We start from the raw sequence: 19,900 nt of genomic DNA, 5'->3' as shown, positions 1-19,900 counted from the left end.
TATATGGGAGGCAATTTAGAATCCTGACCATGGTTGAGAATAACAAGAGTTTGTGATGACTTAATAGATGGATATGTTTATCACAGTATGTGCTAGGAAAAGAAATTGCTCAGGAATATGAAGTACAGGTAGTCCTCAACTTATAACCATTCGTTTAGTGAGCGTTCAAAGTTACAACAGCACTGGAAAAGGGACTTATGACCATGTTTCACACTTACAACCTGTCATGCCCCTGTCGGAGTCCGAATCCAAGGAGGATGCCAGACAGCTGATGGGGTGGGAGTGTGGCTCCATTGGCTGTGGAGGAGGCTGGAGAAGGGCAAAGTCCAGCTGGGCAGAGCAGGGGAGAGATAGAACAAGGGAGAGGGAGTTCAGAGAAAGAACCAGGCCCACCCCCTCTTCATCCTAGGGCACACAGGGAGGAACGGTGAAGGGAGCAACTTGGGTTGCATGGCTTACGAGGGAGGAGAGGGCCCTGATTCCCTTCATTAGCCACAGATGGGAAGACAGTTGATAAGAAAGGCAGGCTTCATGCAGCAGGCTGCTGGGAGCAAAAGTGACTTTATCCTGTGTTGTCATGGCTTATCTGTGTTCCTGGCGTCTTCCCAACCCTGTGAGTTTTGCCATGCCATCAAGCCTGAAATACTTGCTTCTGCCCTGCCAAACTAATTACTTCAGTTTGGTTTGTTTGGACTTTAACTTACAGTTTGTGTTGCTCATGTTTTGGACTTAATTTTCTGCAGTCAAATGCTGTTCCTGGGAGAGTTTTTCTCTAGCCAGAAGGTAACCTGGACATTGGGGGCAAAGTTGGAGATAACAAAGGGACACTTGTTGCTTATCTGACTGAGTTGCCTTTGTGCCACGCCCCGGGTCGTCACATGACCGTTGCACCATCCCTGTATTCACATGATCAAAATTCAAATGCTTAGCATGAACTGGCATGAATTTATGATGTTTGCAATGTCCCGGGGTCATGTGATCCCCTTTTGTGACTTTCGGACAAGCAAAATTTAACTTAACAACTGCAATGACTTAACAACTGTGACTGGAAAGGTTGTTAAATGGGGCAAAACATACTTAATAACCGTCTTGCTTTGGGCTCCATTGCAGCCGTAAATTGAGGGCTATCTATACATGATCCAGCTTGGGACATGGTTATAGGGTGGAGGAGTTGCTTTGTTGATTCCTCCCTATTTACAAGATACATCATGTACCAACAAACGGTGTTTTTTGATTAATCCAGAGTTTGGTTGAATGGATATCATGGCAGACATAGAGCAATAGCACTTACACTTATAGACCGCTTCACAATGCTTTACAGCCGTCTCTAAGCAGTTTACAGAGTTAGCATATTGCCCCCAACAATCTGGGTCCTCATTTTACCAACCTCGGAAGGATAGAAGGCTGAGTCAACCTTTGGCCTGGTGAGATTTGAGCTGCCAAATTGCAGGCAACTGGCAGTCAGCAGAAGTTGCGTGCAGTACTGCACTCTAACCACTGCGCCACCGCGGCTCAATAGATATGGATAATGCCATCTTAGAGCATAGAATAACAGAATCGGAAAGGAACTTGGAGGTCTTCTAGTCCAACCCCTTCCTACTCGGGCTAGGAGGCCCTCTATCATTTCAGATAAATAGTTGTCCAAGTATTCATTCCAACCCTCCACTGATGGGTCTCAAAATTTTTACTACCGGTTTCTGTGAGCGTGGCTTGGTGGTTGTGGTGTGGCTTGGTGGGTGTGGCTTGGTGGGCGTGGCAGAGGAAGGATACTGTAAAATCTCCATTCCCACCCCACTCCAGGGAGAAGGTTACTGCAAAATCCCATTCCCTCCCCACCCCACTAACCTGCTTTCCAGCTCCGTTCTCCTGTGCAGGGCAACCAAAGAAGACCCAGGTGATCAGCTGGGATTCAATGGGAGGCAGAGAATAGATGGGGGTGGGGCCAGTCAGAGGTGGTATTTGCCGGTTCTCCAAACTACTCAAAAGTTCCGTACCGGTTTTCTAGAACTGGTCAGAACCTGCTGAATACCACCTCTGCAACCCTCCTAGGATTCAGGAAAGCCACCCAATCCTGGCTGTTTCAGCAGGCCTTAGGGTGGACATGTGCTAAAGCCTTTTGCAGTAGAATGCTTCTTTAATTGGATTTTAATCGTTCCCCGGTGCATTGTGGATGCTGTTCTTCATTACACTGTTTGCTAACGCATTCTTTTTTTAATCTTAGCATGGATTCCACTGCTCAGACTCAGCACCAACTGAAGCAGTGCTATAAGCCCAGGAGAATAAAATATTATAAATCAAAATAGCACACCTATATAGGTATTCCTCGACTTATTACCATAATGAAGCGCACAATTTCATTCATAAGTCATGACTGTCATTAGGTGGGTCACCATGTAACCACACCAGAGCGTTCTGTCCTAGGCCTCCCCAAAAAGCACTAAGTCAATTCTGAGTCCCGGCAAAAACCACTTTTCTTACATTAATGTAAATTTATTTCATTCACAGTCAGCCAGCAGCTTGGCAAACAGTCTTGCAAAGGTATACTAATTAGCTCAGACCTTTATCAATCCTGGAACGCTTCCCGGTAAAATTCCACACATCGGTGCTGACAGGGAAGGGCTGGGTTATACAGACAAATCTTCACAAGGCTGGAACGAATGAACGAACAAGCGAGTTGTTTCCTGCAAAAGCCCCCTCCCCCTTTGCTTCTCTTTTAATCTTGATGGGAGGGGCCATTCATCGTCCACCTGTGGCCTTACTCCCACGTGGACCCTGAGTTCTTAATTGCTCCTTTCTTTTAGCAGCTCTGCACATGCGCAGACTGGGAATTGGTTCCAACTGCTCCCCAGCCTCACTGCTATCTGAACCCAAAGACAGCTGATGACTGCCAGCCTGCCCTGGCCCCATGTCTGCCTCTGATGCAGATCCCTTGTCTGAGCCTTCCTCAGCCTCCAAGACTGGCCCAGGTTCATCCCCAACCTCCTCGCTGCTGTCCGACTCTGCTGCCACCTCTGCCCGCCAATGGCGGGCCACAACACAGAGTTTACAACCGTTTTTTGCTGCGGTGCTTAAACAAACACTGCGTTTGTCGAGTGAAGTCACTCAGGGACATTTTTTTTTCTGCCAGAAACTGGAAGTAAAAGCCAGTTTCCAGCAAACAAAAAACAAAAAAAATAGTCATCCATCTCAGTCACATGACTCTGGGGTGCAGGCTATAAATGACCATAAATGCAGGCTAGTTGTCAAATGCTCAAGAGATGATCACATGACCACAGAAAGGAGGCCGGCCATCCGAACTTTGAATCCAGGTTGTAAGCGGCTTTCTTCAGGGTCTGTTATAGCTTCAAACATTCGCTAAGCAGCCAGTCGTAAGCCGAGGACTACCTCTGCTCATTTTGGCTAAATAGGTTATACCAATGATGGCTCACCTTTTCCACGTTGCGTGCCAAAGGTTGCGGTCGCATGCCTGCACTCCTGATGCAATGCGCGTGCGACCCCCTCACACCCCCCCCACCTCTGTGCATACTCATGCAACACCCCCCCACACATGCTGCATACCTCTGCGCATGTGCGCACAACCTCCCTGCACTGCACACCTCTGTGCATGCGCGCACATACCTCTGCGTATGCACGGCAGATACCCGACAATCAGCTGGCTGGTGGGCGCACGCAAGCATGCACAGTGGGGCTCTTCCAGGTGACCTCTTGCGTGCCAGCAGAAGTGGCTCGCGTGCCATAGGTTTGCCATCATGGGGTTATACGAACCAAAAATACTGTGGTTTAAGATGTTGGGTAGAGCCAATAGCAGAATAGAAAGTTTAAAATATTTTTTTTTTTTACTTTTGGGTCCCTTTAAGGGATCTTGGGGTCCCTCAGAGGTCCCCAAATCACCCTTTGAGAGCTGCTGGTCTAGAGAGACATAAATCAATGGTGTCTATGGCGATTCTCAGTCATCCAGGTCGTGGTTGTCCCAAAGAGGTTTCTTTTCAAAAGGCAACTGAACTTCCTTGGTGGTTGCTTGAAGATGTTTTGCTTCTCATCCCCGAAGGTTTTCCAGTTCAGTTTGCACCTTTGGGATAAATCAATGTTCCTGGATTATCAATATTTACATTTTGATGGGAGGGATGGAATGTATGTTTTGCTGCACATTTTTATGTCATATGCCAATGGTGGGTTTACTGGTAAAGTGACCGTTGTTTTTAGAGGCCAATACGTAAATGAAAAAGGAGCACTTTTTGGTCGTACAGAGGCAGGGCCTGCCAGTCTCTATAAAAATCTCCCAACCTGTTTTTACCTTGCCCCTAAAAAACACACACACACTATATATAATAGTATAATATTGCTCGCAATGTATAGCTAGGTTTGTATAGTGAAGCTCAAAGTGTGAACCGCTCCATGTAGCAAACCAATAAACTCTCTTGGGTTTCCAGCTACAGGTAAAGGCATATTTGCCACTATCGCCAAAGGCATAAATATTGCATTGTTTTCCGTAAGTGTCTTTGTGGCCACCTTCGCGTTCTCCTCTTCCCAGATTTGAGCTGCCAGGAGTTTGTAAAACAAAGTTGTGTTTTCTTGGGGCTCTCCCTGCATTAATCCTCAGAATATATTTTCCAGTCCATCCTGCAAAATAGAAATGAAATCATTTCCAAAGGAGCTTTTTTTTTTTTTTCTAAGGGTCTGGGTGGCAGAAAATTGGGCTGCCTTGCTGTTTCAGAAATGAGAAATCCTTCAATTTTATGTGTACTCCAGTGTCAGAAGCAGATAAGGTATGCCATTCAATGACCTTTTGCCTCTATATTACCACAGCAGTTAATGAATTGGAGAGAAATTAATTTTCTTTAGCTGTGATGTCAATTAGCCGCCCTGCCGAATATGCCACTGGCTCCATGGCACACTTTCATTTGTTGTTCCTTAATTAAAGTCAAGAGTGAAAAAAGGTGGCTATTTTAATTAACTAACTGTTATTGTTTCAGTAATTTTAATTTAAAAGAAAGGAAGGAAAGTCTCCATTCTAATTGAGTTTTTATTAAGAGGGGAATATGAAATGAATATTTCAATTCAGGTTTTTGTAACCGGCAATGCCTTTGTCCTGTACGGAGAGTCAGGCGCTGGCATTTAACAGAGAGGCAAGTTGGACTGAAAATAAAATCAGGGAGGTGCTTCTTCTAACAGTTTTAAAGATAACTGTAGTAGTGCTGGAGGTTTTAGAAAACCCTTCAAGAACAATCAATATATGTCAGCCAAGAACCTTTTTTTATGGATTTATTTATTTCTCCTAAATCCATGATGGCGAACCTATGGCACACATGCCAAAGGTGGCACGCAGAGCCATTTTGTGCGGGCACATGTGGCCCAGCCAAACTTAGCTGCACTGTGCATGCATATGCCTCTCAGCTGTTTTTTCAGCCCATTTGAGGCCATTTTCGCCCTTCCGGAGCCTTGAGGGAAGCCTCTGCAGCCTCAGGTAGCCGAAAAAATGGCCTTCTGAAAATACCGGAAGTGCCGAAACTGGCCCGTTTTCAGGCTCCCGAGGCTTTCCTGAAGCCTCCAGGAGGGCAAAAACGGCCTCCCCCGGGCTCCAGAGGCCTTCCAGAGGCTTCAAAATGGGCCTTCCAGAAATACCTCCTGAGGCTGCAGAGGCTTCCCTCGAGCGAAAACGGAGGGAGAAAATGGCCTCAAAGGGGCCGAAAATCAGTTGGGAGGCATGCGCATGTGCAGTGCAGATAAGGGGATGGGGTGGGGGTGTTGTGGGCGCATGCACAGGAGGACGGGGCACATTGCATTGTGGGTGCCGGCACACGTACGTGCACGCTATCACGCGCTTTTGGCACACCACAACAAAATGGTTTTGCCATCACTGTCCTAAATGCATTAGCAAGAGCACAGGTAAACCTTGAGATACAACCAGAAAAGAGCCCCAAATTTACATCGCTAAGCGAGACATTTGTTAAGTGAGTTTTGTTCCAATTTACGGCCTTTCTTGCCACATTTGTCAAGTGAATGACTTCAGTATTAAGTTAGTTGCACAGTTGAGTGGATCTGGCTTCCTTGTTGAGTTTGCTTGTCAGAAGGTTGCAAGTGGTGGTCCGTTGACCCCAAGACACTGCAACCTTCATGAATGTAATGTGAGCCAGTTGCCAGGCTTCTGAATTTTGATCCTGTTACCATGGGGATGCTGCAAAGGTCATAAAAGTGGGGGGAAAAACAATCATAAGTCGCTTTTTTTCAGTGCTGTTGTAACTTCGAACAGTTTGTCACTAAACTGTTGTACGTCAAGGATTATCATTCTCAAATGATAAAACAATAGTAATAATTACAAGTTTCTCCACTAGCAAAATGGTATGCCTCCCCTACTTGGGAGTAATCACACACACACACACACACACAAACAGTCAGAGTTTAAAAAGCAGAGTTTGAAAAGTTAAGAGAGTTTTCAAAAGAGATGTAGGTGATATGTACTCCATTAATATATAGGTGATCCTCACTCAACAGTTGCCCTGTTTGTTGACTTCAAGGCTACAACTATGCTGAAAACGTAACGTTACAACCACTCCTCGCACTGACAACCATCACAGCCACCTGCACACAGTCATATGATCGAGATTCAGGCATTTTACAACTGGTGGGATCTCCACGATCTTTCCCGCTTCCCATCACCATTTCACAGCTGGCTGCCAACGAGCGAAGTCGATGGAGAAGCCAACATTAAGTCACAAGTCACAGTTGAGTGATGTCTCGGTTAATGACCATGGCTGACTCGCATAACGACCACAGTGGGAGTGAGGTCATAAGTCTACTGCAGTCATGAGATGCTTTGCTTAATGACTGCATTGTTTAGTGACTAAGCAGCCAGTCCTATTTTGGGTGGTTAAGTGAGGACTACCTTTATATTTTTTGCATATTCATACAGGGAAGCAATATTCATCCGGAATATAGCTCTACAACAATCAATTTGCTACCATTTTCCAAAAATCCCTCTAAGAAATGGTAAATGACTGTATAGTATGGGGAAGAGAGAAATGTAGAACTCACAAAAAGGCTATTGGGGTAAGACAGATTAGGAATCATGGTACTTTTATAGTACATTTCTATAATTTAATATCTACTCACAGATTATAATCTCTGATCAGGATCTAAATATGCACTCTTTTTGTTTTTCTTTCTCTTCCTACCCAGGTGGTATCAAGTGTCCTGTATGCAACTTTGTGTACGGCACAAAATGGGAATTCAACAGGCACCTCAAAAACAAACACGGACTTAAAATAATGGAGCAGGATGCAGAGGTAAATACAAGCAGCCATGGCTGTTCTAAAACATCGCTTTTTCCTTGAAATGTTATCAAGGAAAAATTGAAGCAACATTTCCTATAAAACTTAAAAGAAATATCCTGCTTCTAATATGTTTTTATGCAGACAGGGTTATTAAGTGCAAATGAATTGTTCAATGTCATTTATTTCTTTATAATGAAGCCTCATGTGAGGCTGAAATTATACATAAGAAATTGGTGGCCATAGCAACAACGTGTGACTAAATTCCATCACAACTCCCAACATCAGTCCAGGCTTTTATCTTTTCAAGCTGAAACCCGAACCAGAAAATAAATAAATATAAATATATATGAATAGAATAGAACAGAACAGAACATGGAATAGAATAGAATTCTTTATTGGCCAAGTGTGATTGGACACACAAGGAATTTGTCTTGGTGCAAATGCTCTCAGTATGCATAAAAGAAAAGATACATTCATCAGGAGTCGAGAATCATAAGGTGCAACACTTAATGATAGTTATAGGATACAATAAGCAATCAAATCATACTAGGAAACAGTCAATATAAATCGTAAGGATATAAGCGACAAAGAGTGTGTGTGTGTGTGTGTGTGTGTGTGTGTGTGTGTGTGTGTGTGTGTGTGTGATATTGGCCATGTATTTTTTCATCTGAAGAAGGCAGGGCTCACTTTGTTGGAACACTCAATTCTGGTTGGATTTCTATACAGGTACTATGGACACAAAATTTCCATTGCAAAGCAAGACCATTGTGAAGTGAGTTTTGCCCCATTTTACAACCGTTCTTGTCACACAGTTGTTAAGTGAATCCCTGCAGTTAGTAATACGGCTGTGATCACATGATCCCAGGACACTGAAACTGTCATAAATACATACCAGGTGCCAAGTATCCAAATTTTGATCGAGTGACCATGGGGATGTTGCAGCAGTTGTAAGTGTGAAAAATGGTCATAAGTCACTTTTTTCAGCACTGTGGCAACTTTGAACGGTCACTAAATGAATGGCTGTAAATTGAGGGCCACCCGTAGTTCATTCTGTGGGCACTGCTCTCCAGAGATAATTCGATGCAGCCTTCAGTACAAAAACACACCAGCAAGGACACATATAAGATTGACTGGTGCTTTGATCACTTATTTTGCCTCAGTTAACCAGTTGATCCTAAGGCCACCGGAAGGGGCTTCAGACAATCTAGATTCAGAGCATTATGCAGGGGTGTCAAACTCGATTTCATTGAGGACCACATCAGAGTTGTGTTTGACCTGGGGGGAGGAAGGCATGGCAGGAGTGTGTGGCCAGTTCGAAGTCACTCGTGTTGGGGATTATTAATGAGGTGTTATAAGACCGCAGTCTCATTTTTCTCCTTGGAAAAAAAATGATGGAAAAAACTGTGAAGATAAATAGAAATCTTAATGACTCGTGTTAAACTTAAAAATTAGATCTTCAAAACTGCTGGTGTTTTCAGGCACAGTCTGGATTGAAAGTAATGCGATAAATTATAGTTTTCTTCCAGTCAAAAGGATTACTTTCATGCCTATAATCCTACTGATTTTTAATGCGCATGTCCTTATGCACCCACTAGTAAAATTAATGAGATTGGTAACGATCAGAGATAAGATTTATTTGATAAAGAGTCTCCCAGTTGTGCAACTGTCTCGTATATGACCTTAACAAGTCATTTCCAGATTACTTTTCTATTAAAAAAAAATGTTCTTTTGTTGCGGAATCTTTGCTTGCTTCATGCATCAAAAGATTCTTAACTTGTTTCATTCTCAAGAGCCATTTTGTGATGCTACGCTATTCAAAGAGACATACTTAAGCTTGAACTGTAGGTAAGCATTTTGGCAGCTCTGTAATACACTGGTGCCTGTTAACTCCATTTCTTCTCCAACTGCCTTCTGTTTTGCAGCAAACTGCAGAAATTTCCGAAGAACCCTCTACGCAGTACCTTCATATCACAGAAGCCGGAGATCTGGAAGGGACTCAAGCTGCTGTTGCCACCCTGCAGGACCTAAGATATACCTCAGAGAATGGTAACGTGCTTTCATTAAGACCAAATCAATACTTTGAAGAAATGTTTAGGTCATGTTTCATTCAGCTCAGTCTAGTGGTTAAGGCACCCGGTGAGAAAGCAGGAAACTCTTGAGTTCTAGTCCTCCCTTAGGCACAAAAACCCACTGGGTGTCTTTGGGCCAATTACCAGGAGACAGTGAGTTCTAGTCCCGCCTTAGGCATGAAAGCTGGCTGAGTGACTTTAAGTCAATCACTGGGAGATGGTGGCCTTGGGCCAAGCTGTTAGGCACCACATTTGAAAGATAAGAAGAAAAGACAGCAACAGCATTCAATTAATATTGAAGATGCAATAAGTGAAATTTAACACAAGACTCTGAGGGAAGATTGGACTAAGATGCAATAAAGCCCTCAAGAAGGAGAAAATAAGCACGAAAGGAGGGAGGTGAGACGTTTGAATCAGAAGACAAGAGAGCTGCTTGGCGTACAGGGAGTCCCTGGCTTACGACCACAATTGGAGCAAGAATTTTCCTTTCAAAGCAGGGTGGTTCTTAAGTGAACCGTGCCTGATTATATGACCTTTTTTTGTCATGTTTCTTAAGCAAATCACCGTAGTTCTTTTTGTGGCCGTTAAATGAATCCATCTAACCCCAATTGACTTGGCTTGTCAGAAGCTGGCTGGGAAGGTGGCAGTGGCAATCACAGGGGTCCAAAACGCTGCACCCATCGTAAATTCTTGCTGGTTGCCAAATGCACGAAATTTGAGGGTCCAGTGGGAAGTCCCTTTTTTTCAATGCCATGGTAGCTCGCTAAACAAACAGCTGTAAGTCGAGGATTACCTTTTAGCGTGTGGAGTGGTTGTGTGGAGTATGCAGTGCGGAAAGGTGAACAAAGGGAACAGCGGTCAGAATACCCCTAAAGTTTGCGTCCTCCTTACAGTGTTAATCTTAATGCTTCTCCCCCCATAAGGAGGAAGGCTTGATGCCACGGCTGTCAACATCCTTCAGCAAATCATAGAGCTGGGATCGGAGCCCCATGACGGCGCTGCTCTAGCTTCTGTGGTTGCCATGGCTCCAGGGACTGTCACAGTGGTGAAGCAGGTAAAATTTCTTTTCATTCCCAATTGAATGTTCTCTCTCTGTCTCTCTCTGCCTCTGTCTCTGTCTCTGTCTCTCTCTGTCTGTCTCTGTCTCTCTGTCTCTCTCTCTTTCTCTCTCTCTCTCTCTCTCTCTCTCTCTGAGCCTGTCATCCTGTGGAACTTCCTTTGGTTATTTGACACACAAGTGCATTTTTGAGATCTCAGCTGAAGGTGGTTGTTCTTCAGCCAAGTAACTCATTCCTAGACCAATCACCAGGAGCCTATGAGTTCTAGTTCCACCTTAGGCATGCAAGCCAGTTGTGTGACTTTGGCCCTATCACCAGGAGACAGTGAGTATGAGCTCTGCCTTAGGCAGGAAAGCCTTCTGGATGATTTTGGGCCAGTGGGGGCAGAGTCAAAAGAGGAATCAGACTAGAATCTCTACGTTGCCACAAGCAGACTAAATCCAACCCCCTTTGAATTCCATGGACCCTTATCTAACTCCAAGCAGGCGCTAACCATTAATTGGCAAGATTCCTGTACATAGACATGAATAGCAGTGTTAGTGTAATTAAACCTTCACGTCTGAACCTGATCTTTCCGGCCTGACAGCCAGTCCCTCGCTCTCAGCCCAATCCACCTCATAGGCTTGTGGGTGGGGGAAATAAGAGGAAGAAGGTGGGTTGAGTATGTTTGCCATCTTGTAAAAACATTTGTAAAAACTAACAAAAGTAGGAAATAAATAAACACAGACAGACAGACAGACATATCAAGGTACAAAAAATAGTCCAAGTGTAACAGTGGAGGAAAAGAAAACAAGCCAATGCAATCCTAGATTGCATTAACAGTGGGATAAAATCAAGATCACGTGAAGTGCTACTAACTGCTTTACAAAGCCTTAATAAGACCACACTTGGAATACTGTGTCCAGTTGTGGTCACCATATTATAAAAAAGATGTTGAAAAAGTACAAAAAAGAGCAATAAAAATGATTAGGGGGCTGGAGGCTAAAACATAAAGAACGGTTGCTGGAACTGGGTATGTCTAATTTAATTAAAAGAAGGACTAGGGGCGACATGATAGCAGCGTTCCAGTATCTCAGGGGCTGCCACAAAGAAGAGGGAGTCAAGCTATTCTCCAAAGCCCCTGAGGGCAAGGCAAGAAGCAGTGGATGAAAACGAATCAGGGAGAAAACCAGCCTAGAACTAAGAAGAAATTCCCTATCACTTAGAACAATTAATCAATGAAACAACTTGCCTCCAGAAAATGTGAGTGTTCCATCACTGGAGGTTTTTAAGAATGGATTAGACCAGGGGTCTCCAACCTTGGCAACTTTAAGCCTGGAGGACTTCAACTCCCAGAATTCCCCAGCCAGCCTTTGCTGGCTGAGGAATTCTGGGAGTTGAAGTCCACAAGTGTTCAAGTTGCCAAGGTTGGAGACCCCTGGATTAGACAATCACTTGTCTGATATGGTATAGGGTCTCCTGCTTGAGCAGAGGGTTGGACTAGAAGACCTCCAAGGTCCCTTCATCTCTATTATTCTGTTCTGTTAAGGTTTTGTTAAAGGCTAAGCTTTACTTGGTGTTGGAGCCTGTCCGGCCATCATTGCTGTAGCTATGGGAAGTCTTTTTTTTCCCCCCTCTCTTCAATGGGATTCCGACTTGGTCTTCTTCATCCTTTTCCATCCCTTAATCTCTTTTCGGAGCTCTCTTTGCTTCCTTCTCCCTCCCTCCCCTCAAAGTGAGGGTTGGTCTCCAGCTGTTAGAATGGCCTCTCCTCCCTCTCTCAGCTGCTGTCCTTACCAGCCCTCTCTGTGCGATTCCTCTCTTTGTGCAAATCTTTCTTCTTTCCTTCAATCAGTCTGGCTGCACGAGCTTTGCGGAATTGTTCAAATGCAGCCACTAAGGAGGGTAAATAGCAATAGCACTTGGACTTACATGCCGCTTCACAGTGCTTTACGGCTTTACTCTCTAAGGCAGTGGTCCCCAACCTTTTTTATGCCGCGGCCCGGTACCGGCATCAGCTGGGCGCCGCGGCCCGGTACCGGCATCAGCTGGGCGCCATCTTGTTTTGATGAAAAAGTGCTTCCGTGAGCTCACCGGGCGCTTTCATCAAAACAAGATGGCGGCGCCAACGCTTTCAGTGAGCTTTCCGGGTAGAAATGGCTTTCTCCCGGAAAAGCTCACGAAGCGCTGCGCCGCTTATCTTGTTTTGATGAAAAGTGCTTCCGGTGAGCTTTCTACCGGAAAAGCTCACGGAAGCACTTTTTTATCAAAACAAGATGGCGGCGCCCAGCAAACCAGCGGCCCGGTAGGATTTGTTCCACGGACCGGTACCGGTCCGCGGACCGGTGGTTGGGGACCCCTGCTCTAAGGGGTTTACAGAGTCGGCCTCTTGCCCCCAACAATCTGGGTCCTCATTTTACCGACCTCAGAAGGATGGAAGGCTAAGTCAACCTTGAGCCCATGAGAATTGAACTGCCGAACTGCTGGCAACCGACAGTCATCAGATGTGGCCTGCAGTATTGCATTTATAACCATTGTGGTTCATAAAATGATAAATTATATTGTTGGTTTATAAGTGGAGTAGCTAGCAGTTAAGCTTACATCAAGCTCGCTGGCAAAAAGCAGCTTATATGGACATTAAGCCAAACCTGGCCTTATATCTTTTAGACACTATTTCGGGGTAGAATGGGTTTAAGTCAGTTCTAGGAAAGAAATCTCTTTTGTGGGATCTTTGGTGCTGCTCTCTTAGCAAAGCCCACTCCCTTTTAGCACTGATGTTGTTACCCAGTCAGGTAATGAAACATCTGCAAGAAAACCTGGAGCTGTCAGCAGAGTCGGGCAGTAGTGAGGAGGTTGGGGAGGAACTCGGCCATTCCTGGAGGCTGAGGAAGGCTCGGACGAGGGCTCTGCATCAGAGGCAGAGATGGGGGCCAGGGCAGGCTGGCAGTCTTCAGCTGCCTTCAGGCTCGGACAGCAGTGAGGCTGGGGAGTTTCTGGAACCGGTTCCCAGCCTGCGCATGCGCAGAGCTGCCAAAAGGAAGGCACAATTAAGAACTCAGGGTCGATGTGGGAGTAAGGCCCCCGGTGGACAATGAATGGCCCCTCCCATCAGGATTAAAAGAGAAGCAAAAGGGGAGGGGGCTTTTGGAGGAAACAACTTGCTCGTTCGTTTGTATGTTCCAGCCTTGTGGAGACTTGTCTGTATAACCCAGCCCTTCCCTGCCAGCATTGAGCGTGGAACTATTTATCGGGCAGCGTTCCAGGATTAATAAAAGGTCTGAGCTAATTAGTATCCCTTTGCAAGACTGTTTGCCAAGCCGTTGGCTGACCGCGAATGAAATAAGTTCACATTAATATAATAAAAGAGATTTTGGCCGGGACTCTGAATTGACTTAGTACTTTTTGGGGAGGCCGAGGACAGAACAGAGAGCACCAAGGACCTCAAGTTTAACCCTAATCTCTTCTATCTTTTGATCGTGTTTGCAATGGCTGATACTCCTGTTGTAGTCTCCCCCAACAAGCCGTTGGAGACGTCCCTCCACAAATGCTTGTGAGAAGGAGCAGAGAAGGCAGGCCCGCTTTCACTGAGTGGCCATGATAAATGCTTTCAAGGCTGATCAAAAACACCTTTGCAGCCTTGGGCTGCCAGCTCGGCCCTTCCCCCAGTTTCTCAGTGCCTCTCTTCTGTTTTTTTGTTGATTATCTTTGCTGAGTTTCTTGGCTGCCTGCTGAAGGAAGTGATGAGTCAAGGAATTGAGTTGGCAAGCTGTGAACACCAAATTACCTGACATGAAGGACTTGAACAATTCCTTAGCTAGCCTTACAGAAACTCAATTAAGTTGAGCTAAATAAATGCCGAGGCTCTTCTCTGGGTTCTGAGGCTGTTCCGTAATATTGCCGAAAAAAGAAAGGTGTCTTCTCTATAGCTACCCCAGCCCTTTGGAAGAGCCTCCATGCTGGGCTAGGATGGGGAGAAATGGATGGATATGGAGCCATTATTTTTACAAGTAGTGCATATGACAGAGCATAATAGAGTTGGAAGGGACCTTGAAGGTCTTCTAGACTGACCCCTGGCTCAACCATTTCAGACAAATGGCTGTCCAGTCTCTTTTTGAAAGCCTGCAGTGATGGATCTCCCACAATTTCCGAAAGCAGGCAATTCCATTGGTTGACTGCTCTACTATCCAACACACCATCCTCCTTCAATTTTTCCCACAAGGTGGGTTGGGCTGACCCAAAAGGCATCCAGGCCGCTTTCATGCCTAAGACAGAACTAGAACTCAGGGTCTGCTGGTGATACGCCCAAGTCATCCAGCTGGCTTTTTCATGGCTGTGGCAGGACTTGAACTCGCGATCTTTCACTTTGTAGCCTGCTTCTTGCATGGGCGATCTGATTGTTTTATTGTTGCGGTCTTGGTTTTGCTGTGCTTTATTTTCTTTCCAACCCCCTATTGTCTTTTATCAGCAAGTAGTAAGAACGAAAAGACATTTCTTTGAATAATAGATAAGTACCGTCTAAATAAATTTAACACATAATTAAATAATACCATCTGAGGAAAAATTCACGGGGAGAATGGGTGGGTTTTTTTTCCAATCTCTAATCATTCTAGATTCATCCTTCTTCAACGTATGATTTGAAAGGCAGGTTGTTATTGTGTTTTTTTGCTTTGGGAGTGGGGTGGTGGTGGTGTATATTGTGTCATTCTCTCAGCCCTGTGACTGACAGTTGTTGAAACTGTAAAAAGACTGGAGGTTATTTTAATGCCTTGTGTCTCGAGTCTCTTTATCTTCATCTCTGTCATCTAAAAAAATCCCTCTAAGCAAAAGGGGATCCAAGTGGGCAGAAGAGGAGGGATAGATTTCACTCCCCCTCCCACAGCGTGAAGGAGATAATCAAACTTCATTATAAACAAATTCTACAATTAAAAAACAATTAAAAACATATTTCCATTCATTGCAGCATAGTTGTAGTCGTCTTCACTCCCTTTGACACATTCTTAAGTATGTAGAATATTACTAAATATTATTACAATTGTTTTAGATTTGATTTATGTCATCTTTTCATATATTGATGTAGTTATTGCCATATTTATACATAAGTATACACATGCCTATTTATACCAAATTATTTCATCACACCATAAGCTTTCATCCCACTTATCTCTTAGTCCTAATTACAAAACTCATCTTGAAATACCTTCTATTTAGGAGTTTTTGAAAGAGGGCCAGGACTTCCTTCTTTCCAGAAAAAATGATCAATAAAATAAGTGTGTTTCTGTTCTGTCTGTGTATACATGTGATATTACTTACAACCCATTCTTTTGATCCCATTGGGGTCTTTACAGTTAGTCCTTGACTTACAACTAGTTGTTTAGCGACTTTTCAGAGTTCTAGTGCCTCTCCCCTCCCCCCCAAAAAAGGCTACTTATAACCCAGTTCCAAAATTATGACGTTTACCCACCCAACCACCAAAGCAGTGGTGGTATTCTACTGGTTCAGCCTGGTTCTACCAAGGCGGTAGCAGGGATGAGCAGCGGAGACCGAACCGGTTCTCTCCACCACTCTGCCGTTGGGCCCACCTGCCCGCCCGGGCTCCCATACTCTACCTTTATCCTCTGAATTTGAAGCGCAGCTGCTTTGCGTGGCACAGAAGAGTGCCGCGTGGCAGCTGTTGAAGCGACCGGCATCGTGCAGGCTTGCAGGAGGCGAGTTACAATGCCTCTGCACCTGCGCAAAGCCACGCCCACTGAACCAGAAGTAAAAATATTTGAATCCCACCACTGCCCCAAAGTAATGTGACTGCATTTTGAGCACTGCATAATTGGCCCACGTTTACCGCCATTTGGACACACCCACACAGTCACATAACCATGATTTATGACGTTATTGTTATTTTTTTTGCCAGAAAACAACATTTACTTCTGATTTTCAGCAACCCACCTTCCTTAGCAAACAATGGATTTGCTTAGCAACTGCAGTGTCTGCTTAAGGACTATACTATTCACTTTCTGACTGCTGCCTTCGCTTAACGACTGCTGCATAAAATTAGAATCCAATCACTTTACGTCCTCCATCCACTTACAATCATAATTCCAGGCTCAGTGACAGTCATAACTCACAGATGACCTGTATTCCTTTCTCAAAATCGTCATGTCTGGTCTACTCATGTGCTCTTTTTTATATAGAGAAAACATTTTTCTTCTCTCTGTAGTGTGGATTTGCTATCCCTGATTTTTTAAACACACACACACAGACACAGACACACACACACACACACACACACACACACATTTTTGGCTCAGCCAAAAATGCAGAAGGCATAGTGCACCGTTTCCATAATTGTTAGAATACAATATAGGTAATCTTCGACTTACAACCACAATAGGCTTAGACAACCTAGAACTATGCCACCTTCGGTCGGACCTAAGCGTAGTACATAATATTATCCATTGCAATGTCCTACCCCTCAGTGACTACTTCAGCTTCAACCACAGCAATACAAGAGCACACAATAGATACAAACTCAAAGTAAACCGCACCAAACTCAATTGCAGGAAATACGACTTCAGAAACCGAGTGGTCAATGCCTGGAATGCACTACCTGACTCTGTGGTTTCTTCCCCAAACCCCCAAAATTTTAATCTTAGACTCTCTATTGTTGACCTCACCCCATTCCTATGAGGTCTTTAAGGGGACATGAATAAGCACACCGACATACCTACTGTATTCATTTCATGTATTCATAATCATGTTTATACTTATACCTGTTATCTAATGCTTGCTTGACAAAATAAATAAATAAATTAATTAATAAATAACAATTAATAAATAACAATTGAGCCCAAAATTCATGTTGCTCAGTGACATAGTTGTTAAGTGAATTTTGCCTCCTTTTAGGACCTTTCTTGCAACAATTGTTAAGTGAATCACTGTAGTTATTAAGTTAGTAACACAGTTGTTAAGTGAATTTGGCCCTCCCCATTGACTTTCCTGGTCAGAAGGTCGGAAAAGTCTCACACACACACACACACACACACACACACACGGGACACTGTCATAAATATGAGTCAGTTGCCAAGTGTTTGAATTTTGATCATGTAACATGGAGATGGTCCCTTATTCCCCAGTGTTGTTATAATTTTAAACAGTCACTAAACAAGTGTTTTAAGTCAAGGACTACCTGTAGTTGAACAAGAGGAAAAGAAATGCAAGTATCACTCTTTGGAGTCAGGCAGTTTACAAATTTAATAATAAATTAACACTAAATAATGCCTAACAACTGTTTTAATTGCCTACTATTTAGCAAAGTGGGTTTCTTATGTTGATGCTACCAAGGAATTCAATCAGAATAGAGCTGGAAGAGGGACCTTGGAGGTCATCCAGCCCGACCCCCCTGCTCAAGCAGGAGACCCTATACAATTTCAGACCAGTGGCTGTCCAGCCTCTTCTTCAGAACCCCCAATGCCAAAGAATTAAAATGGAAGGGCATCTCTGTGTGATTTGACAGCTGCTATGAACATGTTTCCTTTTTTTTATTTTGTCAGACAGGCATAAAATTAAATTTTTGGATAGGTGGATAGATACACTTGCATGTTTCGGTTCAACAGGAGCCACACGGAAGGAGTTTAAACACTGATCTGGTTTGACTTGAACATACCCTGAGAAACACAGCAATTTGTCATGGTAAAAAATGCCGACTGATGTCCACCAGAGAAAACAGAGCTGAGGCGTCAACAGCAGTCAGTCGAATGACAAAACTAGTAGAAAACACATGGACAAGAGCCGCTAGGAAAGCTGCTAAATTTGTTTATTGGTTATTTTCATTTCAGGAGAATGCCAAATTCAATAGGCATTCAGCTCGGTGATATTGTCCCCAATGAGATTTTGGTTTCTGCTCATTTTTACATCAGTCACCTTCCTATTCATCTTGGCTGGCCGTGTTATTTATTTGCACGGTCTCCACGGCATTTAAAATTATGCAGGGCTTTTGACTAAAAATAAAAGAAAAAAGGGCCATTTGTGTACCCATCCTGGCTATGTTATCCTTGGCTTGCAAGCCTCCCTGTACCTCCCATCCCTCTATCCCAAGCAATCCGATTTGTTGCCACGGCAATTGTATGTGCTGCAGAGTGTCATTTGCAGGATAAATTGCAGGTCGGCTCTGGGATGTTGTGACATTAAGCAACTCCTCGCTGCCATAGAACAACGGGGTTGGCGATTCATTGTCAGCGAGTCAACTGTTGTGCCAAGGCAGGGGGTGGATGAGATGGTACAATCCTTTAATTTCAGCAGCCCATCTGCTACTGTTGGGTTACCTGTTTAGAGTCTGTGCTATAAAGGATTACAAATGTGTGGCTTGCCAATTCTAAATCATTTAAGCCTGTTGGGTTTATGGGTGATGGAAACTAATCAAGGAGAGAAGCAACCTAGAACTAAAGAGAAATTTCATAACAGTGAGAAAAATTAACCAGTGGAACAACTTGCCTCCATAGGTTATGAATGCGCCAACATTGAAGGCTTTTTAGACTGGACAGCCATTTGTCCAGAATGGTATAGGGCCGTGATGGTGAACCTACGGCACGTGTGCCACAGGTGGCACGCGGAGCCATTTGTGCCGGGACACGAGCTACAGGCAAACTTAACTCACTGAGCATGTGCCCACCTCAGAGCTGATTTTCGGCCAGTTTGAGGCCTTTTTCGGCCTCCCAAAGGCTTGAGGAAGGCTTCTGCAGGCTTCTGCAGGCTGAAAACTAGCCCCATTTTGTCACTTCCTGTTTTTTTCGAAAATACCGGAAGTGACGAAACGGGGCTAGTTTTCGGCCTGCAGAAGCCTTCCTGAAGCCTCTGGGAGGCTGAAAAAGGCCTCAAACCAGCCGAAAATCAGCTATGAGGTGCAGTGCAGGTCAGGGGACGGCAGGGGTGGGAGGGTGGGGATTGCGCACACATGCGTGTGGGGACACGCATTGCCTTCTGGGTGTTGGCACGCAAGTGCGAACGTGCAAGTGCATGCACAATTTTTGGCACAGGAGCCCAAAAAGGTTAGCCATGCTGGTATAGGGTCTCCTGGTCAAGCAAAGGGTTGGACTAGAAGATGTCCGAGGTCCCTTTCGACTCTGTTGTTCTGAGTGAGCAACAGGCTGGCCCGTTGCTTATTAGATCTTTCTCTTGTTTACTCCCCATTTCTTCCTTAAGCATGACCTGAGCTGAGCACCTGTGAATTATATAGTACAGACATGCTGAAATTACTACATATGTCTTCTCTGGATGATTAGAAAGAGTGCAGGTAATCCTCGAACTTACAACCATGCATTTAGTTAGTGACTGTTTAGAGTTACAGTGGTGTTGCCAAAAAGTGAATCATTTTTTCACATCTACAACTGTTACAGCATCCCCCTGGTCACGTGATCAAAATTCAGACACTTGGCAACTGACTCATACTTACAACGGTTGCAGTGCGACTGATGTGAGCACCTTTTGCGACCTGCCAACAAGCAAAATCAACAGGGAAACCAGATTCACTTAA

General features: G+C 44.4%; 1 protein-coding gene across 1 annotated transcript in view; it reads left to right on the top strand.

Moving 5' to 3' along the window:
• Window positions 1-19,900, top strand: part of ZFAT (zinc finger and AT-hook domain containing) — a 131,557-nt gene that overhangs the window by 87,035 nt on the left and 24,622 nt on the right. The window contains exons 13-15 of the mRNA XM_087962218.1: window positions 7,177-7,283; window positions 9,194-9,317; window positions 10,264-10,394. Of these exons, the coding sequence (XP_087818344.1) occupies window positions 7,177-7,283; window positions 9,194-9,317; window positions 10,264-10,394 (362 nt within the window). The remainder of the gene's footprint in view (window positions 1-7,176; window positions 7,284-9,193; window positions 9,318-10,263; window positions 10,395-19,900) is intronic.

The sequence above is a fragment of the Notechis scutatus genome, chromosome 3, assembly GCF_049901735.1.
Source record: "Notechis scutatus isolate UNSWTSFEM ecotype Mainland chromosome 3, rNotScu1.2, whole genome shotgun sequence".
Lineage (NCBI taxonomy): Eukaryota > Metazoa > Chordata > Lepidosauria > Squamata > Elapidae > Notechis > Notechis scutatus.
The sequence above is the reverse complement of the archived record's forward strand: the minus strand, read 5'-3'. Positions and strand labels throughout refer to the sequence as shown.